This window comes from Sceloporus occidentalis, unplaced genomic scaffold (genome assembly GCF_023333645.1).
Source record: "Sceloporus occidentalis isolate IW3139 unplaced genomic scaffold, rSceOcc1.0.p SCAF_6, whole genome shotgun sequence".
Lineage (NCBI taxonomy): Eukaryota > Metazoa > Chordata > Lepidosauria > Squamata > Phrynosomatidae > Sceloporus > Sceloporus occidentalis.
Genome location: NW_028316986.1, coordinates 35,851,142 through 35,877,869, shown reverse-complemented (window position 1 = coordinate 35,877,869; position 26,728 = coordinate 35,851,142). Strand labels below are relative to the sequence as shown.

At 40.7% G+C, this 26,728-nt stretch overlaps 1 protein-coding gene across 5 annotated transcripts in view; it reads right to left on the bottom strand.

Moving 5' to 3' along the window:
* The window catches only part of LOC149310613 (potassium channel subfamily K member 2), a 228,844-nt gene that overhangs the window by 12,252 nt on the left and 189,864 nt on the right, over window positions 1–26,728 (bottom strand). For 4 of the 5 annotated variants that reach the window (XM_089529305.1, XM_089529307.1, XM_089529304.1 and 1 more), the window contains one exon: window positions 8,276–10,720. The exons of the other annotated variant lie outside the window; for it this stretch is intronic. In XM_089529305.1, coding sequence (XP_089385431.1) covers window positions 10,403–10,720 — 318 coding nt within the window. In that variant the 3' untranslated portion in view covers window positions 8,276–10,402. Of the gene's footprint in view, window positions 1–8,275; window positions 10,721–26,728 lie in introns of those variants that run through there. 5 annotated transcript variants of the gene reach the window in all.

Here is a 26,728-nt window from a genome sequence, read left to right as displayed (position 1 = left end):
CCCAACTTGAGAGAAAGGCGGTTTAAAACTACTTAGTAAGACTATGTAGTCTTACTGAATACAGACCAGTTACAGATCAGTAACTCTAAGTTATGAATCCATAAATGCAGTACTGGACATCTTTTAGCAAAAGACCATTTGGTTTGACAGTTTTGCTCATCTATGGCCTTACTCTAAGTTGATGTAAACTATACAGTTGTGGGAACTGTTGATTCCAATGTGAAGTCTTTCCAAATGTGCTCAGAACAGAGGCCTTATAAGAACCATATAATAAGTATACCACCAGTGGCAGAGCAATAGTGGCACCTGTTGTTAATATTATTATTTTATTGAAATATTTTATAATGAATGCTAATAATAAGTACAGCATTATATATGAATGACAGAAAATGCATGTGTTTGAAATAAAATGGTTAACACTTCTGTTTTGTTTTGACCATATCTTCTGCATATTTCAAAACATTTTTGAGACTTACGATTTAGAAATTTCTAAATATCAGTAATCAAAATCAGCCAGGAATTCCATTCTAATTCATAATTAGCAAAGTAACTTGAAACTGATCCACTGGAAAATATTATTTATCACTAACGAGAGACTGTGTATTGCCCGCTTAACAACTTATACAGTTTCCTCTGGAGAAACAAAATCATATTGACCATTGAGATGAATGTTACATATTCATTATCTAGGATTAAGGAAAATTAATGCAAAATTAACCACATATAGAAATATCTCACTGGTGCTGTTATTTACCAGCAGAAGTCAAAACTGTCTCTATACAAATGCTTCCTTCAGCTCACATGGATCAATTCTGCTGAATTCAAGTAGATGTCTTCAGTGCTTTAGGGAAATAGGCTATAAGGTAAAAGATGCAGGGAACAATTTAAAATATACAAAATATAAAAACCTGCAAGGCAAAAGTTAATATTTCAGATTTGCAGAATTGCCAAAACAAGGATAGGAACCATATTGGCCAAGCAAGCAAATTCTAGTATGAGAAGGCTCTCAAGGGTATTCTATTGATCGGTGGGGCTAAGGGCATGGTGTGTAGCCTGTTGAATTAAGTTTTTACCAATTTGGAGATATTACTATGAACTATACAAAGCACTATTAAATTTTAGGCATATGTACTCTGAAGTAAGCCCTACTGTTTAGGACCTAAAACAAGGGTGGACAACTTGTAATTCTCCAAAGATTTTTGGACTGCACTGCTTGTGATTCCTTACCATTGTCTATAGTGGCCGGGGCTGATGAGATTTCCAAACCAACAACACCTGGAAGTCCATAAGCAAACTCAGAGCCTGAAACATGTGCTTGTTTGAATAGATCACATAGAAAAATTTCAAATATTTCAAATATTTGCAAATATGGAAAATGCATACAAGCAATATGTACAGTTTTAAACACGTGCATAAAGATAAGAATTCTGGGATGGATTATATTCCATAAAAAAATAACTAAATGGCCACAGACTAGATGTGAAAGTGGGTAAGGGGAAAGCCTGTGTGGGGCTTTAAAGCTGTGCCCATCCTGAGTGTGGTGTTTATATTTTATTAGGAATTTATTTATCATCTCTCAATCCATCAGGACCACATGACTCTTCATTTTTTTATTTTTGTCAGTTTATAATGGGCTACATGCATGCAAATGTGCAACTTAACCACTATATATGGCTGTGAGAGTTAGACAGTGAGGAAAGCAAACACAAAGAAAATCAACTTTTTAAAGATGTGGTGCTGTAGAAGAGTACTGAGGATGGCCAAAAAGACAAATAAATCCTAGAACAGATCAAGCCTGAATTGTCCCTGGAAGCCAATATGACAAAACTGAGATTGTCATACTTTGGCCACATCATAATAAGGCATGACTCATTAGAAAAGACAATAATGCTAGGAAAGGTAGAAGCCAATAGAAAAAGAGGAAGACCTCATGCCAGAGGCCTGTATTGAATCAAGAAGGTCACAGGCCTGAATCTGCAGGACCTAAGCAGAGCAGTGGAGGATAAGGAGTCTTAGAGATATCTCATTCACATGGTCACCATGAGTCGAGGTTGACTCAAGGGCAGTTAATAACAAAATAACAAGCATAACACATGGACTGGATCCCAGAATTTTAAATCTGTTGCATATATGTGAGGTGAGTAATTTCCCAGAAAATTTTCCCCTAGAAAATTTTCCACATCACCACCACCCTATGGGTGTTTATTCATAGTTGTCTGGGCTGTTGTACTGAGCTGGAATGTTCAGCTACCTGGTCTAAATCACATTGTTCTCACCTTGAAACATAGCTGATAAGTACTGCAGAGAGTGAATACTGCTGAAGGTACAACGCTTACACCTCAGTGAAAGAAAGTCAAATTACTGATATATAAGGTACACCTCCCTTTAGGTGTGTCTTTAAAAATGACTCCTGACATCCTTCTAGATATTTATGTCAGTGTGAATGAACTTACAGTCACCTAAAGGTAAATTGTGGTATTGTGCAATGCCCATATTCTTAGAAGAGGAGCAGAGGCATAGTTACATCTCTGGGACCACTGCACAAATGAAGCCAGCAGCTTGGTCATTGTGCTATGGTCTTAATGCACAATGTGTCCTGATGTATATGCCCTGATGCACAATGGGACATCTTACATGGTGCCCCATGGTGCATCATCATAATTCACCAGCATAGTTGCAGATCACATCAGCGGCATAACTCCATCATTGCAACATTATGCATTGTAGACTCTGATGCAGGGTCTTGGCCAGTGGTCTCTCAGGTGTAGTAATATACTCTGTGTGTGTGTGTGTGTGTGTGTGTGTGTATTGTTTCAGATGTAGTAAATATAAGGAAAGTGTCACCGGGCCCCTGGGCACGCCAGCTGGTGAGGGTGTGGTTTGGGAGTCCATAACAAAGCACGCAGAGTCAGGGAGATGCTCTGTGCTCTTTCATTAAACTGGGGAACAGCCTGTGCTCAAACCGAAACAAAACAGGATAATTCTCCACCAACCAAAACAACTAGTCCTCTTCTGAGTGGATTCCCTCTAACTTTCGGGCTCGTCCTCTTGCTCCTCTCTCAGCGGGCCAGCACTGACCTCATATATCTCACAACAAACAGGGCCTGGGGTTTACTACTGGCCTGGCCTGGAAGGGCTCGTAAGGTTCTTCGAGAGAAAGGGGGTTGCCCTGGCAGCAAAGCAGCTCTCCTCCTCGACCTCCCCTCTCATTGCGTCCTCTCAGATACCACCGGTTCACTCTGCAATCCACGCATCCCGAACCCGTGCATTCACTTCTTCCTCATACCCTGTCTCGCCCTCCACGCTCGCCGTCCACTTCCTCTCCTCCTTCCAGCCCTTTTCTACCCTCTGGTGCACCTGCCTCCCCCGTCTCCGCACTGGCGCCAGCAGTAGTGCCTTGAGCCCTTTCCTCCTTGGCTTCTTTAGGGTCCCTGGGCACGTCGTCTTTGGCAGCGAGACCCCAACCCGACTCTTCCCCATTGTCCACCCTCTGACAGAAAGTATATACCATTCCCTTTAGCATATTACAAATACTCCAGAAAAATAATTTCTACATAAATCTTGGGATATGTTTGAATATCACTTTAAATCAAATGTGCTAAATCAGATAATTTAGAGCACCCTAATTCTACTTTTTCCAGAAAGCCCATGCCACTGATCTGATGGCAGAAATGGTGCTTGGTATGTTCATGGGTGGAAGAAAGGGAAAGGATTTTCACCAACCTCCTCTCCTCTTGCTGCCACCAGAACCAGTTTCTCACTGTTTCAGGGGCTCCCACATTCTCTGGAACAGATTTTCAGGGAGCACAGAAGACCTTGGGTGGAGGGGCTGTAAAGTTGACTTTCCATCTTTTGCAACAAGCAGAAAACCTTCACTGCATAAAAAACCAGTGCTAGGTGGCCTACTAATCCATTAAGAAGGCTGTTGTTGGATCCAGTCCAAATAACCACTTGTCCTGGTCAGTCACTGCAAACATACCTGGGAACATCACAGGCTTTAATGTTTGCATATGAGAGAGAGCAATCTCATGAAACTTCTTCAAGAGGCAGCTTGGTCAGATGTTTTGGTTACATAGTTCACAGCAGCACTCACTGGAAGGTTAAGCATGTGCAAGATTGTTGTAGTGAAGAACATGTTTGCAAAATACAATGCAATTCATATAATTTCATTACAATGAGTGCAGCACATGTGAAGATGTTAATGGACCTACAAACAACCTCTACAGCAGTTCCAAGAACTACTGTTCTGGTAGACTCAATAACAATTTACTTTGCTGAATAAAGCAGCAATGGTTTATGTGTTAGCCACATGGTGTAGGAGTTTCCTGGAAGCACTAAATGAGACTGATATAACTCTTCGTAGATTTCACAAATTACTCTTTCAGATAAAAATATGCCCTTATTCTTGGGGATATCTTTACCTCTGGTTGTCTCAAAATCAATATAAGCTCTAGTCTCAAAATCCTTTGTCAGCATGGGCTCTCACTGAATTACAAATAGATTTTGCACTGTTTTAAGAAAGACCAGCTCTTTACTCTCCCATGTAACTACTTCCTTCAGATTTGACCAGGCTATACTGCTAAAGATGAAAGGAGAGGGACAAGCACATTGTCATGCACCTGACAATCCCCCCAAATAGGTAATCCTGAAGATGAGAGCTGTGGCGATACACAGCATCCCAGATGTAAAATGAGGAGAAAAGAGGGAAGGATGTACAAAAACTATGGCATATGTATGGGGACTAGGGACATTTTGATCCAATTTGTGTATGCATCTCCTTGTTAGTTTTTGTGTGCCTTCCAGTAATTTCTCACTTATGGTGACTCTAAAGTAAACCTATCATGGGGTTTTCTCGGCCAAGATTTTCTCAGAGGGAATTTTCCTTTTCCTTTTCCTCTGAGGGACAGTTCAGATTTGTCTATGGTCACTCAGTGAGTTTCTGTGGCTGAGTGGGGGGTTCAGCACCCTGGTTTCAGGGACGTAGCTAGGATTTTAGGAAGGGGGGGGTCCAGACTAAGTGCCACCATTATAATGGGGGTTGAGTGCGGCGGCGCAGCAGCACACACCATTCATTTTTCTAATGGAAGGGGGGGTCCGGACCCCAAGAACACCCCCCCCCCCCTTGGCTACGTCCCTGCTGGTTTCCAGAGACTTAGAGCCTGAACAGACAGGCCAAAATAAAGCTGCTTCAGGTCACTTTGGAGGTATGCTAATTAAATGATGCCTGTGTTCTAAGAGGCCAGATGCCGCACCAAAGCCATGCCCTAGTCCTAAGGACTGGAGTGCAGCTTTGTTGCAGCTTCTGACCACTTAAAATGCATGTTTCATTTAAACAGCATACATTCAAAGTGACCCGAAGCAGCTTTATTTTGGCCTGTCTGTTCAGTCCCTTAGTTCAGTGCACAAACCATTACACAGACATTTCCTTGTATTCCCAAGTAATGAGTATGCAGGGTAAAAGCCTTGTTGTAGCCATAGTTCTGGTCAGTCTGGAAAAGTTACGTTTTGAATTACAACTACCAAGCACCCTCAAAAAGTACAGTCACTGTTTATGCCAGCCTGGGGCTCCTAGTTGTACTCCATAAAAACAAGCCCTAATTTTGATTAATCAGATATTTTGGTTGAGTTCTGGATCAACTGGCTAAAAGTGAGTCATGGACCAGGACAATGTGATTATTGGTGTCATACATATATGGGATTATGAAGAAAAGAAGATGATGCCCCAGAACATTGAGAAGCCAGCTGATGAGGAAGCTGAGTGAAACCAACTCAGAAATTGTTTTTCACGGTGGCTAATCATCTAACTGAGATGTCCATCTCTTTCAGTGATGCCTGGGAATCTTTTCCTTGATGACTTGTTGTCCCTCCTCTCCCAGAAAACTGCTAGTGCAGCTGATCTGAGACAAGTCAGGTTGTATCCGATTTGTATGTTGCCTTGAAAGATTTTTAAAACGGAGTGCATAAAATTTATTAATAAACATGGCCTGGAAAATCTGTGACATATCAGCCTGAATACAGCCTATTATTTCTGCATGCTGACCTAACAGATATTTGGACTTGTCTGTATTTGCAGTTTTAGGCAGACAACAAAATATTTCCCCCCTGTGGTGGGTTGATTTCATGTGCTTTAGATTGTAGAGCACTTCACATACACAACCCTTTTACTTTCCTGGGATATGCTATAGAATTATACAAATACTATAGATAGTGGTTAATAAATTCTTATTGGAAAAATAGTTAAGTCCCAAATATCCTGTTTCTTGTTCTGGGGTGCCGATTCTGTTTAGACACAGCATGGATATGCTTATTCCTTTAGACTACAATTCCCAGAATCCCACATCTAGCATGGGTGTGACTCACAAAAATGATAAGTTTGTATGGTCTAGTTCTCAGTATGTATTTGTCTTAACTCTTCCTCTTCAGACTGGGGATAGGAATTGACATGGCTAAATGCTGCTCCATAACAAATAAATACATGAACATAAATTGGATCTAGTGTTCTCCTTGACAAGCTAATTTTCTATATATGTAAAAGTTTCTGAGTTAAAAGATAATTCAATCCTGGGATATTTCTCTTGCAAACAGTACAAGAAAGATACTTCAGTGAGAACTAGGCCTATTCAGAGATCAGTTTTGGAAAGAACAGCGCAAAAGTATGTAGTATTCTCTTGGCTAGAACAGCTGGCTTCTTCATTAATTTCAGTAGGAGGAGCCAACATGCATTGTCCACTGTGTAAACCAGGGGTTGGCAACCTACGGCCCGTGGGCTGGATCTGGCCCAGCGAGGCCTTGGGACCGGCCCCAGCCCGGTCCTGCCGCCGATTGCTGCCCCCGCCGCAGCTTCTGCACCGCTCCGGGCGCCATTTTGACTTCGGCCACCCAGTTGTCTGAGGGACAGCAACCCGGCCCCCGGCTCAAAAAGGTTGCCTACCCCTGGCGTAAACTGAACAATGCCATCAGCTGAAGAAATGAAGGTGAACATCTACACATATCTACAAAGAGTGATGTTCAGGCACATTTCAGTTTAAATTAGATTTAATCCAATATAACCAAGCACATACACCTTAAATATGTTGCCTGAAAGTAATTCCATTGATTTTTAAAATGGCACTGAATTTAATCTAACATTCACCAGTATTGTATTAGTGACACATGCATGTATTACTGCAGTTTATGTGTGCATCTTATTTTGGATGGGGTGAAAGGAGCTATTCTCTAGCCCTTTGTGTTCTGCTCAAAACCTCTCCCACCCCCCAGGCAGCTCTCAAGCCCCAGGAAGGAGAGTTGCTGTTGCTTACAAGTGAAAAGAGGAGGCAGGAGGCAATTCATACAATGAAGATGCAGCTGCTCTGGGCTTCCAGGGGAAGAGAAAGGAGAGGGCTACCTCATTTTTTATAGCAACCCTGGTACAACATATAATGTTGCCTGATTTTGTGCTACTGCAGTTAAGTCACCAGGCAACGACCTCCATAGTAGACTAGTATCAATCCTGTCTTGCTATATTGGAATCTCAGAGTATTCTTTAAATGCTGCTTTCAAACTGTTTTTTTACCTTCTTTTATTCTGTATCCCCCTTTTTATCTGTGCTGGCCTATGACCTTAATAAAGTTTCTATTCTATTCAACTCATTTCTTTTCCTCTTCCAAGCTGAGACCAGCTGCTTCATGTAGGCTCTGAGCCCAAGTGAGTGAACTTCCACTAGTACAACAGGAATTTCTTTCCCTTTTCCTCCCCTTCAGCCATGCACTACTCTTCCCAAATTTGCCCTGAATGGTCTCCAAATCCTTTGGACCAGATGGTGGGAGGACTGTAGAGAGAGAAAAAAAATATCTGCTGGTGGTGTCTGTTTTGCTGATATTTTCATTACAACTCCCCATTTCCCTATTATAACCCAAGTTTAAAGAACTGAAAGCAGATATACAATATATAAACAGAAGGGGGTTGTTTTACTTTGCAAAAGAGAGAGAGAGAGAGAGCACTGAAGTGCAGTTAAGCATTGCTAAACCGGTATGCAATTTCTATCTCTATATTTTTAAAAAAATTATTTTGAATCCATTGCCATTCTAGTACTAATGTTCAGTGACAGGAAAATAAAGCCCTGTTGTGTGTTCAGTTTGTCTTAGTATATAAAAGAGGCTCACTACATTGGAGCCAATGTGTTTTAAGACAAAGTGCAAACATAGAGCAAGAACAGCAGGAGAGTATTCATTTTATTATCAGTTTTGGAGAAGAAACAAGCTGATGCTGAGAGGACATATTATTTAGTATCCGCCAAAATAGTTTTATTTGCTAAGATTAAGAAGGCTGCAATTTGGTACAAAATCATCCTAATTCCAGAGCTCCACTGTTATGGTTTACAAAAGATTTCTCAGCATTATAATGGCAACAAGTAGGAGACTTGATAAGGCATGTTTTCATTAAAAACTTTATTATTATTTTTGTTATTATTTTCAGTACAATTCACAGTTTATACATGGCAAGAGAACCGTTCTTGCCATGTCAACATTCAAAACACTGTGCTGGGGGAAACAGTGGGGATGGGGCCTTTTTCTTTGACATCCTGGCCTGGTAAATATTTAATGAAAACTCTGCAGATTTGAGATGAACAATTTCATTAACTCTTCATTGATTGCTATTTACACTGATAAGTTAGATTTGTTAGAAAAGAAGAGGAAGCATCCATAAAGTTAACATTCATAATTCATGTTATTTAATAGTCAGACAATATGGATTTGTTATTTAAATGGTGTCCAATTGAAGTCCCATTTTGTTAATATTCAGAGCCAAGGGTATGGACCTCAAACAGCTCTGTAGGTGCCCAAGCCCCTGTTATTTCAGTGGCATCTGCACCTTTGTTATGCTTTGAGGATCAGGCTGCCTATTAATCTCTTAAGGGGTATTTTATTTATTTTATATACAGCCAGGTTGCAATAGAGTTAAATGAAAAAAAAATTAAGACAATCTATTCCATTATTTTTAATCCTGCATTCCTTCTGAATCTTGCACACATTTAGAAATAAAAGACACAAGAGGCTATAAAATTATAATCAATGCTTTTCTCTCCCTCTTTAAAACAGCCAAAGAAATCTCAACGATTGGTTTCAGATCTGTATATCAGCCTACTTATCGAAATAGTTGATCATATTCAGATTGTGCTATTGGTCAACTGGTTTTCATGTCTGAATTTGTGTTCAGATACCATGTATATTCTTGATGTAGAAAGTCACAGTGATGCCAGTTTCAACTGCATTCCCACTTTTATTCCCAGCTCCAGAGTGGGCAAAAAACACTGTAGGATGTAACATTCAGGAAAGCAATCCAGCAGACACGACCCCTGTGCATATGGCATGACATGGCTAAAACACAGAAGAGTTTAAATCCTTCTCTACCAGCAGGACTGTGTTCACTAAAAATGGCTCTGCTGATGATTCAGGATTATTCTGCATTCTCAGTATGCAAAGGAGTCTTCTCAATGCATGAAGTTAATATTGATTATCAGATAATTTAGTAACACAAAACAGAAGATTTTTGGTTTATGTAATGTGTGGGCCTGAACTGGTGATTAGAGCTTAAGTTATAAGACCTGACATGGATCAATAAATTCTACAAGTGTATAAAGTGTACATGTATCATCTGAACCTGAGTAAAAAGAAAAAAAATGAATACTTGCAGGGGGACACCATCAGCAACCCTTCTAACTGCAGTGCCTTTAAAGCTAGACATAGGAGCAGTGCTTTGTTGTCCTTAGATTTGGCATCTGTTTATTAATGCTGGTATCCTCAACTTTAGACACCTTTAAAAACATGATTCTTGGGGGCAAGATGAAATATCAAAATGAGATGTAGTACTCATGCAAGAACCAGCAAACAAACAAACAAACAAAAACAAATGTATGAGAGTTATAGAGGTTCTGTTTCTTTAAAAGATAAGGCACTGACAAAAATTTCTTAGGTAAAAGGCTGCATAAGATTTTCTTGCCATTTACATATAGATTGTAGTCCATACATGGTCCATTCCTAGGCTTGGTAAGGTAGACCCTGAAAAGTTTAAGGACTGATCCCTCAAAGCTACATTGTTAACCTGAACCAGCATTATTCATTCTTAACGCCTTATGGCACATTAGGAGAGATGAAAAACAGTCTGGGCACAAAAAAGGCATCGGACATGCTTGTTCCAGCATTTGTCAATGACAGAAGTGCCATTCATTTTGTGTCTTTCAAGAAATATGACGGTGACTATGAATCCTTATTGTGGGTGGATTTCTGTTGGAATTCATGCATGTGATTTTTTAAAAAATGCGATTAGCATCAGTTATGGACAGGAAAAAAATATATCAGGAACTACAAGGTAAGTCTAAACCATAGGCTTCTTCTTATTAAAATATCAGGATTCAAAGTCAGTGCTACTTAATGTTTTCAATAACAGCAATTTCTTCAGCTGCACAGTGAGGCGTCAAGCCATTCATATAAATGCTGTCTGTCTTTGTTATGGCAGGCAAGAGGTCTTTCTCGCTGGTGAGGTGGTTGACAGACAAGGTTCTCTTGCAAGGAGTCAGGTCTTGGCTGTGATTCACTGCCATTTCTGCAGAGAGCTTCCTTTTGATGGAGGTAGCCCGTTGGAACTTGTCATAAATTTCCACACTCAGGCGCCTGCGGGTTTCTTTAAACTCTGCAGTGACATTGGCTGTCCATTCGGCTGCATGAGCCCTGAACTCTCCCACCTATGAAACAGAATAATAGAGGGGAGAAAGATGGGAGTGGGAAGAGAAAAAGAGAGGAGGGAGAGGGATAATGTTTTCAATAGGAACAAAGGGTGCAATATGAACAAAGAATAGGAAAGAGCAGCAGCCCACTGGCATTGTGCTTTTCTGCCCCAAATATTCCTGTGATCAATCTTCAGTCTCTAAGTGTCTTGTTCTAGTGGAAGAATTTAGCCATCATCTTCCTAATACGATAAAAAGGGCAAAAACAGCAACAGCTAAAATTGCTGCAGCTAAAACATTTCACAGCTCTTTTTATAATTTTATCTGGGCCAGGGAGGTGAAATTGCCTTTAAAAATTAAGCCTTGACAGCTGAGAGGATCCCAGCTGGACAGGGAGCACTGAATTCCCAACAATCCAGACTGTGTGTTATGTGTTGTTACCAGGGGAGATGTTGCATTTATTTATGGATACCCTGGCTGTATGTGTAATGATCCCTGTGAGACTCCACACAGGCGTTTCTAAATTTAGATGGAAAGAGCTCTTAAAAGAAAAAAATGTCAGCTGTCGCTGTTCTATTTTTAGCCCACAGGTTTGAACTGAGGATTAATGCAAGTGACAGTTTTAGTCAAGTCAGCAGAGTGATCACCAGTTTCTCCCTTCACAGCAGTAACAAGATTACTAAGTGAAACTTGAAAAGGTAGCAGAATGAAAGGTTTCCTGCCACAAACACCTTCAAATTTTATACCCCAGCTCTAATAAGTATGAAAAACCCTTTGTTAAAAAAGGTAAAGTAAGATAATTAATAGTCTTCTTTTGAGGCTGATTTATATGTGGCTAGCCACTTCAGCAAATGCCTTACTTCTTTCAGTGTTGGAAATATTTGTATCCAGTTTTTAAATTGTAATTTACAAGGCAACTTAGATATCTGTTTAGGAACCATACATACATTCAATCGATGCCAGCAAATCAAAGTCATAAGCACATCAAAAATGAATAAAACAGATGTAGCATTGACCATTTCTCAGAAACATAGGCTGTCTGTTTTCAGCAACACTTGTTGTTTTGTCATTTTTTCAATTATTTAACCTCACAATTCTGTTGTCAGGAAGGCTATGCTTATAGATAGTGATTGGGCTGCACATATAGCTAAGATAGGATTTCGTCCTGAATGTCCTCCATACTAACACTAAAGTTTAATTAATTTTAATTAATTATGAAATTGAACCTGTTCAATAAATGATGTAAAACTGGAACATAAAGAAAACAATTCTTTATAGGCATGAAAAGCAGTATTATGTATATAATACATGGATAAAAAGAAGTATTATAGGTATAAAAACAGCAAACCTCTTACGTGTTCATTTCTTGGAGGCTATCAAAGAGATGTTTAGATCCAGTCCGATCTAGAGTATGATACTTAGTACGTACATAATAACAGACCAAAGCCCTACCTAGCCTAGCTTCCTGCTGCACTATGGTTCATCATATGCTCCCCAGATATAGGATCATAGTCAGAAGAGACCCCAAAAGCCATCCAGTCCAACCCCTGCCATGCAGAAACTCACAATCAAAGCACTAACAACAGATAGCCATAAATTAGGGCAGGGAGATTTCTGTAAGATGCACTTTAAGATGCACTGAGAGCCTTTCTGGCTGAAGAGCAGGGTATAAATACAGATATATATATATATATATATATATATATATATATATACACACACACACACACACACACACACACACATACCTCCAAAGAAGGAGACTTTGTGTGTTCTACTGTATCCAAGCAGTTGGGGCGGCAATGCAAAAACGTGAAAATATGGCAAATAAGGCCACCCGACTCACTGGGCTGGCTTGTTGCTGAGGCGGTCATTCACCCCACTTCCTGGTCCTTTGGGGCCCTGCCTTGCCCCAGAAGTCTTTGCGTGGACAGGAGTGCCCGCCATTGGCTGCCGGGGCAGATGGGACAGCCCCTTCCGCTCCGGAGGGGCATGGGAGTACAAGTCCCACTGTCCCTCGCAGAGTGGAAGCCGCCATGATTGGCTGGCCCGGTCCTCCGGGTCAAGCCATTGGCTCTGAGGGCAGGGGTTTGTTGCCTCCACCCTTTCCTGCCCTTTGGTTGTTGGTTGGCCTATTTAAGTCCATGTGGCGCCCATCCCAGCGCCATTCTCTGCTCGGGTCTCCCACCGTCCCTCCCTTGGCTTGGGTATGTTTTTTCTGTCACAACTTTGTAGCTCCTGGATCTGGTGGGCATGATATCCAAGGATGCGTAGCACTGGAGCGGGAGTCCTTCAGGACCCAGGAGCGCTGAGGGAAGGGGGTGTGACCATTGTGGGGGCCACATCAAGTCAGCATCTCCTGGTGACAAGGGGCTCAACTGAGAACATGCAATCAGCCGGTTGCATGTCTGCATCAGGGTGTTTCCTGTTGCCCCTATGTTAGTGGTGGTGAACCTATGGCATGAGTGCCAGAAGTGGCACTCAGAGCCATCTCTGTGGGCACACATGACATCACCTCAGCACAGAGTTCGCCAGAGTTAGTTACTAGAAAGTCAGAAGACATAGAACTTTGCAATATATGTGTGTGTTTTGGGTTGGAGTTTGGGCACTAAGTCTCTAAAACATTTGCCATCACTGCCTATGTCACCCTGGAGATTAGCTGTGACCAAGCTACTTTGTTCATCCACCAGCCAGAGTGTTGATCGATGTTTCTAGATCCAGACCTCATGCTTTGGGCCAACCCCACCCTTGTTTGTTAATAAAGTTGTGGCCTTTCCTCTAACCATGTGTCTTTGTTCTATTGGGGTGGCTTGCCTCCCACAGCAATGGGATGGCATCTAGACAGCAGGCAGTTTCCAGTGGCATGTTTGCATGATGGTGCACATGTATGGTAAGGACATGGCAAAAATAAAATATCCAGTGGTGTGACGTGACACCACACTGTGTGCATTTGGGCTGCCTTGGGAGCAGCTGGTACAGACAGCAGGGTTTTGAAGCATTCCCAGAAAATGCATGTTCAAGCCACTTTTTCCTGCCCATCTGTTCCATCCCTTTCTGAATTAATTCTGGCATACATAACTTCTATTGATTTTAAAGGGACTATTCTAGTGGGAACAAAAAATAGGATTTAGGCCGCTATCTTATTTCTTGGCCTGCCCCATTTGGTTTTCAATTCAAAAGACACTAAAACACCAGATCTCCCTCTTAGACAAAGTGATAGTGCAGTATTTTCACAACTTACGCCCTGACACTCAGATCATAGATCAGGCTCAAGATCATCAAATCTCGCTTACACCAATCGTAAAAAGTAAAATAATATGTAAAGGTATGTATGGCTGGTGTGTGTGTGTGTTTACAGACTTTTGTTGTTCATCAAGGTGGTGTGATTGCGTATATAGCATGATGGATTCTAGTAAAAAAAATAAACTTTCCCACTATTTCTTTAAAAAATTTCATCTATATCACATTGAGAATGTACCTCCAATTTCTTTCTGTAATGCTTCCTGACTTGAATGATGCCAAACATTTTTCACAACAATAGTGACTTATGTTAAAATAGCAAGAAATAAACACATACAGAACAAGTTAAGAACACTTGACATACCTTTTAAAATAAGTGAATTAAAATGTATGTGTAATGCAGCAGCTCTTTACAATTAGATGTAACCATGCATCTACCAAACCTTCCTTGCTTGCTTTCTAGATTGCCCTCTATGGTTCTTCCCCCGCCCCAAAATTATAGAACATTTTTCTGCTTTCATTGTTTTAGAAAAAGTCTTTTGCCTCTGTGGCAATACTCATGCTGATGTAACATCTGAGGATGTCACTGACAATCTGGAATCTGGAATATCGTATTTCAAGAAAATGTGTAAAGCCTCCTGGATTTAAAATGAATTGTTACTGCACTTGCTTTGCTATGGTGACTGCCTTTCTTTTTAGTTATAATTCAGTACTTGAGTTCAGGCCAGCTCTTCAAAATACAAACATCCTGAACTGATTTTTTCTTTTGGTGCTGCTCAAGAAGCAGCTGACTAACTGGATGTATTCCCTATACTGTTTGCTAATGAAGAATAATCAAATAAATATTTTGTGTTAAAAAAAAGATGCACAGCATCTTAAAAATAACACTGGAGACTAGACACAAAGTAATTTTCACTTTTGTATCAAACTGCCATCAAAAGAGGCACAAAGCCTTTTCTACAATTTGGGCTCCCCCACCCATCCACATTGATTTAGATCTCCTCTGCACAAAAAATATGGTGACATTGCCTCTTCCATTCCTTAGGACAGGGGTGGGGACACATCAGATGCCAAAGGGTTACAACACCTCATTCTGGTCAACTCCAGAGCTTCAGAACATTTCAACATCATGTCCACTATTTTTTGGACAACTGCAAGCGATGTTGCATCACTCTCAATTGCCACTAGAGCCTTTTCTAGAAGAGCGATCTCACTGTTTTGGGATGGGGGTCCTCTGACACAACCCTTAAGACACATTTAACTCATGTTTGGTGCAGAAGGAAGGATCTTTTTTTCCTCTTCAAAGACAGATTTTTTCAAGGTGTTGGATACATGAGAAGAATTCCTAAGGCCTGCCCTGGAGATCAGAGGGCTATATGATTCCATGCCCTAAGGCAGGGGTAGGCAACCTTTTTGACCCGGGGGCCGGCTTGCTGTTCCTCAGACAACTGGGGGGCCGAAGCCAAAAAGTAAATAAATAATTAAATAAATAAATAATATAGGACAACATTTTCAAATGTAGGACACATTTTTTAAATGGAGGACATGCAAAAAAAATTGGTGCTTTTTAAAAAATATTAATATAAATGCATGTTTCTTAGCCATGATCAAAATAGATGACATTTGGGCATTATTCCTAGACAGATGACAGAAATATTTACTTTCCTTTTGGCCAACCCCTCTCCCCCATTCCAAACAGCACATTTGGGCATTGAACATGGCTTTACTTAACATGGCCTCTTGCATATTTCAGAGGCTTACTGCATAACCAAACTCTTTGGGTTTCACACTGAACATGAGTTCACATGGCTATGCATATTTGACATGTAAAGCTGGTTTAGCAAGAAGTGATTTGCCCTAGGTTTCATGTGTCTTGCACCAACTATACTACTCAGAAGTGTGTACTTGGTCAAGGGACTTTGGTTTTTCTTCACTGTGCATGAGTTTGTAAAAATCAGAGCAACTTGCATTGGCCGTGCCTCAGAAGCTGGCTGAAATCAATATCACCATCATCACCACCACCATCATTGTCACAACAAGGCAGCATTATAAGGACAAAAAACGCACAGAAAGACAATTTGGAAAGTCACACTCTCTCGGCTTCAGAAAGAGTGGGCCCATATCTCAAAAGCTGACTGATATCAATAAATAAGGGGGAAATATATAAATAAGGGGGAAATGTACATGGGAATATAATTAAATCCAGGGGGAAATGTACATGGGAATATTATTAAATCCAGGGAGAAAGAGACATGGCAATATTATTAAATCCAGGGGGAAAGAGACATGGCAATATTATTAAATCCAGGGGGAAAGAGACATGGCAATATTATTAAATCCAGGGGGAAAGAGACATGGCAATATTATTAAATCCAGGGGGAAAGAGACATGGCAATATTATTAAATCCAGGAGGAAAGAGACATGGCAATATTATTAAATCCAGGGGGAAAGAGACATGACAATATTATTAAATCCAGGGGGAAAGAGACATGACAATATTATTAAATCCAGGGGGAAAGAGACATGGCAATATTATTAAATCCAGGGGGAAAGAGACCGGGGAATATTATTAAATCCAGGGGGAAAGAGACATGGCAATATTATTAAATCCAGGGGGAAAGAGACATGGGAATATTATTAAATCCAGGGGGAAAGAGACATGGCAATATTATTAAATCCAGGGGGAAAGAGACATGGCAATATTATTAAATCCAGGAGGAAAGAGACATGGCAATATTATTAAATCCAGGGGGAAAGAGACAGGGCAATATTATTAAATCCAGGGGGAAAGAGACATGGGAATATTATTAAATCCAGGGGGAAAGAGACAGGGCAATATTATTAAATCCAGGGGGAAAGAGACATGGCAATATTATTAAATCCAGGGGGAAAGAGACAGGGGAATATTATTAAATCCAGGGGGAAAGAGGCAGGGGAATATTATTAAATCCAGGGGGAAATGCATATTGGAAATGGTACCTTCCTCCTCCTCCTCCTCCTCCTCCTCTTGTTGCTCATTTTCGGAGCCAAAGGGGTTTAGGAAACAACGGCCCTTCCTTTCCCTTCCCTCTGGGCCAGAGGTCTTCTTCCTCCTCTTCCTCCACATCCTCCTGCTCTTCCCAAGTTTCTCTTCCTCATTGAGGCTGGCCAATGGCAGAGTGGGGCTAGAAACAGTCCCCCCCCCCCGCCATTTTTCTATTGGCCAGCCCCTGCCAGGCTCCCTCAAGAGACAGAGCTGCTCTTTGCAAGCCTCGTTAGCGCGCGCTCGCAAACAAGGGCTTGCAAGAGGTGCCTCCGGCCCCGGAGAAGGAGAGCACAGAGGCGCAGGAAGAGGAGGAGGAGGAGGCTGCCGACTGGCCCAAAGGCTTTGGCGGCGGCGCCTGCGGCAGGACCGGGCGGGGGCCGGATCTGGCTCCTCCCCGGGCCGGATCCGGCCCATGGGCCGTTGGTTGCCGATGCATGCCCTAAGGAATGAGGAGAATCTTAGTTAAGAGACATTTTTGGAGGAAAAACAAGTTTTAAAATCTCCAGGATGGGAGGTGTGCAGTAAAAGAATGGTGGGGGCAGCTTTCCAATGCCCTGTAAAGGTCTAATGCAGGTCCCAAACCTCTGGCATTGACCACCTCTCTGCAGTGGCATCACTAGGGTTGGTGTCACACACACCCTTCCATTGACCTCCTTTTATTACCACACCAAACAGAATCCCTAGGAATTAGTTTGTTTGTACTAATGTTACTCATAAATTGTTATTCCCCTATATGATTGTATCTAATGGTAAAAGCTGTGACAAATAACTAGCCCAATTAAAATTATACTTTTAAATTACAATATCATGCACACAGCCTAAATGTATTTACATATACAGACACATTTTATGCAGCTTCCGACTTATGCGGAAGGTGCTTATATTATATTATATTATATAGTGAGGAAAACAATATATAATATAATATTTATTTACTTATACCCCGCTCTTCAGCCAAGGCTATCAGAGCGGCTTACAAATTGTTAATTAGACATTTCCCTGCCCTCAGGCTTACAGTCTAAAGAGACAAGATACAAAAGGAGAAGGGAATGGTAGTGGGGAAGGCGAAAAGTCCAGTAGATCTTCTCTCCCTCTGATGCCTGGGCCACGACAGATGGACTGGAGGGAGTGCCCTTCCTCTTACTCTGATTAGGACCGATTAGGGAAGGCCTGGTGGTATTGGGTCCCCCTTCTCTTCCCCTCAGAGGCCAGGATGGAGTCAGATGTCTTGTGGGAAGGCTCAGTTCCTTTAGGGAGACCTGATGGTATTGGGCCTACCTTCTCTTCCCCTCAGAGGCCAAGATAGAGTCAGATGCCGCTCCGCCACATGCTCACATTCCGTTATTTCCTATGGGGCTCGAGCATAGGCGGATTTTTCCTTACGAGGGGGGATCCGGAATTGATCCCCCGTGTAAGGAGAGGCCCCCGTGTATATAGTTTCATGTGCTTAAAGTGAACAATTGGTAAAAGGTGATGTTTTAAGATAATTTTTAAAAATATATTTTTAATTAAAATAATTAATGATTTGAAATTTGAAATGTTAATTTAAAAAAAACCCGGGGCCTTCCCTTTCTCCTCCCACTGAGCCCCACCCCACACATCCTATCTCTTCAACAACACAGGTGAAGCCCACAATCTGTTTCTGCACAAAGAAAGATATTTGAGGAGCAGTGGCGTCACCCCCTCCTAGGGGGTCATCTGGTGTGGTCCACACTCCATGGTAACACCACTGCCTCTCAAGTAAAGATAGGGCATAAATATAATAAACAGATAGAGATATTTAGTTCAACACAATATGAAAAGCTTTCATTTTCTTTTTGAAGCTACTGCGGTAAGGCGATGGCATCCTTGTTGCATTAGATGTCAGAAAGATGGCTTAGCAGTTGCTTGGAATGAGTGCTCTGGCCTACCAATTTTTCTCTGTCCTCAAATGCACTCAAACAAAATGTTACATCTTCATAAGACAACTCTCTTTCCTATGGATTGTTAAAGACATAAGCTCAAAAGGTTACTGATGGAAGGCTGTGTAATGTTCAGACTGCCAGAGCACATAAGCAACAAGCTTTTTTAATTTAATTGTTCCTCCTATTTATAACAATGTTTTGGTGAATGTTTGGTTTCCTTTTGTCCATGAAGTATGACATTTTCTCAAGGTACACTCAGTCCTACCTTAATCTGAACACTGGTGGTTACTCAATAACAGACTAAGTGATAGAAATGGCAGTCATATTTGCTACTGAAACCTCAAATATTCAGAGTATCAGATGACAAGAAGAATGGGTTATCTCTTTTTTACAGAATGATAGAGTTGGAAGAAACCTCAAGAGCCATCCAGTTCATGCAGGAATACACCATCAAAGCACCACCAACAGATGGCCATCCTGCCTTTATTTAAAAACCTCCAAAGGAGACTCTGCCACTCTCTAAGGGAGTGTATTCCACTGTTGAACAGCTCTTAGTTCTTCCTAATGTTGAGATGGAATCTCTTTTCCTATAGTTTGAATCCACTGCTCTGAGTCCTAGAATCATGAAATACAGCGCGCCTGCATTTTACGTGGGTGCAGCATACGCAGCTTTCAACATACACCAAAAGCCGTGCCGGAAAATCCTCTCATGCACCCTGGAAGAAGTAATGGGGCATGTGCCTATGGCATGTGTGCACCGCTGTGCTGCCGCACCGCTGCACACCGCGGGCATGAGACCCATTACTTCTAATGGGGCTCCAGCACACACAGAATTCCCCTTATGTGGAGGGCTCTGGAATGGATCCCCACGTAAGGCGAGGGCCCACTGTAGTAGAATCAGATTTAGAAGAGACCACAAGGGCCATTCCAACCCCCTGCTATGCAGGAATGCACAATCAAAGCACCCCCAACGAATGGTCATCCAGCCTCTGTTTAAAGAATTCCAAAGAAAGAGAGACTCCACCACTCTCCTGTTCTCTGGAGTTGAAGAAAATAAGCTTGCTCCATCTTCAATATGATAACATTCCAAATATTTAAACATGGCTATCATATCACCTCGTAACTTTCTCTTCTCCAAGCTAAACATACCGAGCTCCCTAAGTCTCTCTTCATAGGGCATGGGTTCCAGACCCTTCACCATTGTGGTCATCCTCCTCTTGACATGCTCCAGCTTCTCAACATCCTTTTTGAATTGTGTTGCCCAGAACTGGACACAGTATTCCAGGTGAGGCCTGACCAAAGCAGAATAAAGTGGTACTATTACTTCCCTCGATCTAGACACTATACCTCTATTGATGCAGCCTAGAATCACATTGGCTTTTTTTACCTGCTGAATGTTGCCATATGGATCTTTGTTAAGGAGAAATTTCACAAAATACAGAAGGAATTTTTTTTGTGCCTATACACAAGCTGACGCATTTATTCTGTAAAATATATTGGCAGGAATTCTGTTGTGGATTTAGACCCAGTAAAGTACCCAATGAACATTGGTGATCACTGCGACTGCTGCACAATGGGACTAATGCACATCTGTCACAATGCACACTGCACATCAGTCCTGATTTACATTGTGCATCAATCTACACGACACACTTTTTTTTAGTGTCCCGTTCCCCTTCTTTATAATTCAGTAAAGAAGTTTCTTAGCATCTCTTCTACATAGCTAGGTATACTGTATGTAAATTTATGTAATGTAACAAATCACATAGAATTCTGGTGATTAGTTCAAGAATACTTTTTTGTAGACATTTTGTTTCCCTAAGATAGAAGGGAGGAGTTTTCAATCTTTAGGTAAGATGCAGCCCAGGCAGTTTCCCCATACGACCCACATGCATCTACTACTGTTATCCCAATCATGTCTTAGAAATAAACCCAGGAATCTGCAGAATGGCACCAGGTTAGGTTCAGCAGTCCAGGAAGCTTTTAAAGGGAAACCAGTGTGTTGTACTGGCTTCAGTGTTGGACTAGGATTTGTTTGAATCCCTTATCAACCATGAAACCCCAGATGACTGTGGTCAGGACACACTCTCTCTACCTATGAGGAAGGCAAATGCAAACTTCCTTTTAATGAATCTTGTCAAGAAAATCCTATGCAAGGGCTGGAATAAACTGGATTCAACTTGAAAACACAAAGTAGCATGGAATTTTGCATGGAAGTGAATTATGTTTTCTAGTCCAGGAAATTTTGGTGTCAAGTTTTAATAATGAGTAAATATGCATAGACTTGAACTGGATTTTGTTTTCTTTTTTTAAAGAAAATGTCCAAATTTGCATCTGGTTCTGCCCATTAGTACACTGCTGAAATGGAATTCCAATACATTTCCTGGATTAGAATTCAGTACAGGTTCCCCATCCCCACTCTTCTCTAGAAAGAATTATTGTAGTTCAAAGAGTGAATATAACTCATGAAGAAACTTTCATATAGACTATTAGCCAGGCTACGCATCACTGCCTGGAGGGATTACAGTGTCCAGAGTGGTTACAGATATGGGGAAATATAGAAAGTCCAAGGTCCCCTCCAAGGTCTTTGATCATTTCAGATTTATGTGCTAGCAAAATAACCCCATGATAGGTTCACCTTAGGATCACAATATCTTGGAAATGACTTGAAGGCATGTAAGGAAGATTATAACAACAACACCAACAACAAAATAGTGGCACATTTTCTATTGTGACACTGTCCTTGTGGGATGCTTCCTCTTGTCCTGTACAATTCATGCTCTGTGTCCCTTTAGAATATTTAGAAAGACATTTCTATTTCAGAATACTTTTTTGTTGGCTACTTAACTGTTTCAGTATTGTGATGTTTTGCTGCCTATGTTTATTCATTATTTTAGTGATTAATTTTATTCATAACTTTTTGCAATTTAATTTATTTTGGGATTTTAAAAATATTTTAAACTTCTCACTTCTAGGAACTCCTTCCCTGCTGAAAACAAACACACAAAGGCCTAAACTTTATTGTTAATCCTAACCAGAGTAGAACCACTGAATCAATTGGATTTACCTATGTTACCCATGTTTCAACTCACAATTTAACAAGTGATTGAATGTCTAGTTGAGAATGCTCAATGGGAATCCAGCCTAATGCCTGCTTAGTTTAAACTGTTCCATCGTGTGAAATATTATTCTGTTTCTTCTTTTCACAGTTGCACTCAATTCCTCCATATTACAGCACTATTTTAGACTGTAATCTTAACTAATATCACTTGGGGGTGCTAATAGCTGCCAAAACAGGCTCTCAGAGATCACAAAATCATATCATTATTGGATTGATTGGATGGAAGTGTTGAAAGATGCCAAAGTGATGACAAATGTTGCAAATATTTGTCAAAAAGCAGAGTGCTAGTTACATTTCTGCCTTGATATGCTTTACATAGTTTTACACATGGTGAAATTATTATGAAAGGAGGCGGGGGGGGGGGGTATGTGGTCTTGTCTCTGATTATGTGCCACATAGTGGCTACTTTTTATTGTTCTTTGCTCTTTCAGAATAGTTTTGGCTACCTTCCATTCCTTTTCTCCTGGTATAGCCTAGCTGGAGACATCTGTCTTCTTTGCCACTGATAGTGATGAAAAGATTCACAGCCTTCCGTTTTTAGACTAATAGATAGGAACATTGTCTATTATTACTGGAATAGTCTAAAGCTGCCAGGAAGCAGATAAAGAAGAAACAGGGTGTTAAGAAGGAGATGCTCACAAAGGATTTGTATTCAAATAGCTGTGGCTGTGTCCACACGGGCCAAACAATACATCCTCCCTGCTGTCCTCACAATGATCAGTACAGATGATGCAGTGCCCTATCACTGATTCTGGTACAAACTGTCCTGACAACATATGGCCAGTTCAGCAGCCAACCCACATATGACCCTTAAGACAGATTTTCAAAACTCACCTTTACTTTGGATTTTTCCAGAAAATCTAGAGCCCTCTGGAGCAATGCAGGGCAGCTGTTTACAACATGTTGCGCTGTGCCACTCACCACACTGGCACAAGTTGCTCCTTTTGAATAACACTGGACATCCTCAGAGGGAGCAACGTGTGGTAGCAAGTTGAACAGCAAGACACATGTATGAACAGCCACTCAGTGTCGCTCTGGAGTGCAGAGGTAATGGGGTACATTTAGGGCAGCTTTGGGGCTAGAACACTCCCAGCTGTTCCCAGAGTATTTTGGTCTATGCAGATGAAGCTCCTGATTGCTTTGTCAATGAAATTATAATGCCAAATGGTTATCATTGTTTTTTTCCACTGACTAGCTTTCTTTATTCTCTGATCATTAGCATTCTAAATATTAATATTGTCCTGTCTGTCTTCATGCCCACACTGTTATTTTCTGTATGAAGACAATATTATGGATAGACACTATGCATCACTAAACTCGTTCATTTATAAAATATTGAGTGGTTTAGCTTCTAACCTGCTTAGTAGCAAAATTCAAATTCAGATCAGAATCCCACATTTAGAGAAGTTTCCACTAGATTCATTCCCACGTAAATCTGTACATTACTAAGTTGGCTATGTTATGAAACAAAGAGGCCCAGACCCTCCCACTGCCACCCTCAAGGAAAGATAGAGAAATTCCTTCTATCTCCAGTCAATGATCAGAGATAACAGCAGGGATTCCCTTATATAAGGAAGAGAATCCCTACTGTTACCTTATTTCTAATACCATTGGTTCTACTACTGGGAAGCAGTGATATCCAAATCTGGATCTCAGCTACAAACAGGAGGCACCAGATGACAGTGCATCAATCAAACCCCATGGAGGGTTTGAAGTGGAAGAATCCATTCTTCAATCCTACTTCACTTTCTCAGTAATTTTGCTTCACAATACAATTTATCAGAATCTCGTGACCATCTGATGTGAATGAAAGAGTATAGCTGTGAGCTCAAGCATTATTTAGCAGAGATAACATGAACTGCGTCAGTAGACATACTGATGGAGAATAAGTTAGATTTATACTGTGTAACACAGAGAAAACTATGGGGCATGTTTTTATTGTTGGAAGTGCAACAACCCTCTAAACTGACAGAGTTAATGCCTCAGAGTGAGCAGTAGTAATATAGTTTGAGTGACATGCAGTGATCTCCCTCTCTGTCTACCTATCCTGTCCCTTCTACAATGTAAACAGATACAGTGGGTGCTTGGTATCCACTGGGGTTTGGTTTCAGGACCCCATGGACACAAAAATCTGTGGATGCTCAAGTCTCATTAAATACAATGGCATAGTAAAATGGCAAAATCAAGATTTGCTTTTTGGAATTTATACATCTTTTTTAATATTTTCAAGCCATGTGTGGTTGAATCCATGGATAAAGGATCTGTGGATATAGAGGGCTGACTGTACTCTTAGGGATGATTCCACTCCTCTTCTTACCTCCACCCCTTCTCCAAGATCATTCTAAGAGATATAACTAGATTAGATTAGTGTCCTCGGTACCTTTCCTATCATAGAATGGAGTTCTTGTAATAAAGACTTTGGATTGTTCTCTAAGCCATTAGTGTCTTTGCTTCTGAGTCAGAAAAACTGACTGCTGCATTGCACTAAATCTAATAATTATCAACTTTTTTTTTCAAGATGCAGAAGCATGCATATTTCAGTCTATCAGTATTCACTGAACAATGCAATGAAATAACAAACAGAGAGGCTGGGGAGTCCATTTGTTGAACAATGCAAAGCCTGAGATGCCTTCAATGTACTTTGCTCTCTCTTCTATAATTTCTAACCGTTATGACTAATGCATTGTCTGAAGTTTGCAATAAGTTTCCCTGTTGTAGTTGTCAGTTATTTAAAAATAAAACTTCCCATTAATCTCCTGAGGATACAGTAGTCTAAGTAGAAAGAATAATTATAAATGTCACATTATCCATGCAGAAGACTAGAGTACAGAATGTTTTGTCTCTGCTTTTTTTTAAAATCGCTTTTTCAATTTTTTAGGAGCTTCTGAGTTTGCCTCTATTTCAGAAAACAGATGGGCTCAGAAGCAGTCACTAGAAAGCTGGGAGATTATTGGGATACTTTTGCCAAGTTGTTACTTGGCTAGTATAGCTGTTCCACATTTAGTTCCCACTTGTCTTTGGAGACTGCCAGTGAGAGGAATTTCTTGAAACTGAAAATAACAGGACACTCTGAGGTCTTAGACACTGCTTAGGCGGTATGAAGCGGTATATAAATGAAGCTTGTTTGTTTTTTGTTTTGTTTTCAAGTTTCCAGCTCTTTGGGTTTCAGACAAGAGCTTAGAATTTTGAATTCTATGAGGCCTAATTGCTCAGAAATCAAATGAAGGAACCATTAATTTTCCCTCTCAACCCATCTAGCTGACCAGGAAGGTTGACAAAGAGACTCTCTCTCTCTCTCTCTCTCTCTCTCTCTCTCTCTCTCTCTCTCTCTCTGCATGATCCCAGCATCAAATGTGAGCTCACAAACATACATGCATACATACAGAGAGGGGGATGATAGAGAGAGTCCAAGAAACTGTATTAAATAACTGAAGAAAAGTGGTAATCTTTGGTACCGTAATGAAGGACCACAAACCTTAAAAAATAGTTAGATAAATTCATGGAAGATAAGACTGTCAATGACTACTAGTCATGGAGTTTGTGTGCATGTATAAAAGAATGTTCCCTTATATGGACTTTAGAACTGATCTATCATGGCTCTTATGTGTGCTCTACCAGGAGAGACTAAACCAATTTGTGGTCCTTAACTCAAATGGCCTGGCTTACTGGGGATTCCAGTTTCTCATTAGTTAGTTCCCATAGCATTTCCTTATGGTGAAATAATGTTTTTCATGGAAGCTCTGCACCAGTTCTTAAGATTCCATATCCATTTAAAATATGCTCGCAGGTGAACCTCGATCTAAATTAGCAAATGGGGTTACAATGGACTCAAAAGACTAATCTTCATGCTGTTTACTTTGCCATATTTAAATACATCAGGCGGTGGTGAAGCATATGGTTCAAAAACTGTACATTAAGGAAAAGAACCATTTAAATGATTCTGAAATTGAACTTCATTAGAAATCTCATCTCAAATAATTAGCTTCTTGGTAGCTGATAAGCTTTCAAACCGCATGTGTGATATGTAGCAATGTATGAGGATTGCTTAGAAAATTCACTTAATTCTTGTAGGATCGTAGTGTGGGTAGAATGTGGTTCTCCAAACTATCTGTACAGTCTTAAGTTACCAACTCTCATTTAAATATTAGGTTTTAGCCTTTAAACCTCAGAGCCTGAAAATTTCTGAAGATTGTATTGTGTTGCACTGAACAGCCCTAATCCAGATCTTACTACTGCTGGTGCCATTACAATTGCTGCTGGTCCACCAAATTTTGGCAGTGTGGTGGCAGCAAGATGCCAATACTGTACATTTCAAAACAAGCATACCCTCCAATATTTCACATATGAAATCTTGGACACGTGTGGCCGAGCAATATCAAAGTGTGGTTAAAAAAAAGCAAATGCTATTAATGAGGAAGAGCACACCAAGCTAGGAGAGGCTACAGCAGTTGTTTTTTCTCTGAGCCTCTGATAAGGACAAGTTTCTACTCCCTCCTCTTCCTTCCTCTCCCCACTGCTGAGTTAAGTGAATGTGAACTTCTTTTGTACTTTGAAATAAGTTGGCAGCAATTGAAGTAAGCTGAGGGGAAAGGGAGAAAGCAGCAAGAAAAAGAAACCAGGATATTTTAAAAGCAGATGAAAAAGAATTAATGATGATATAGGATTAACTGGGACTATCTCTGACAAATGTGGGCAGTTGAAAGGTATGGAGTTGAGTGGAATGTCTTGTTTTAAA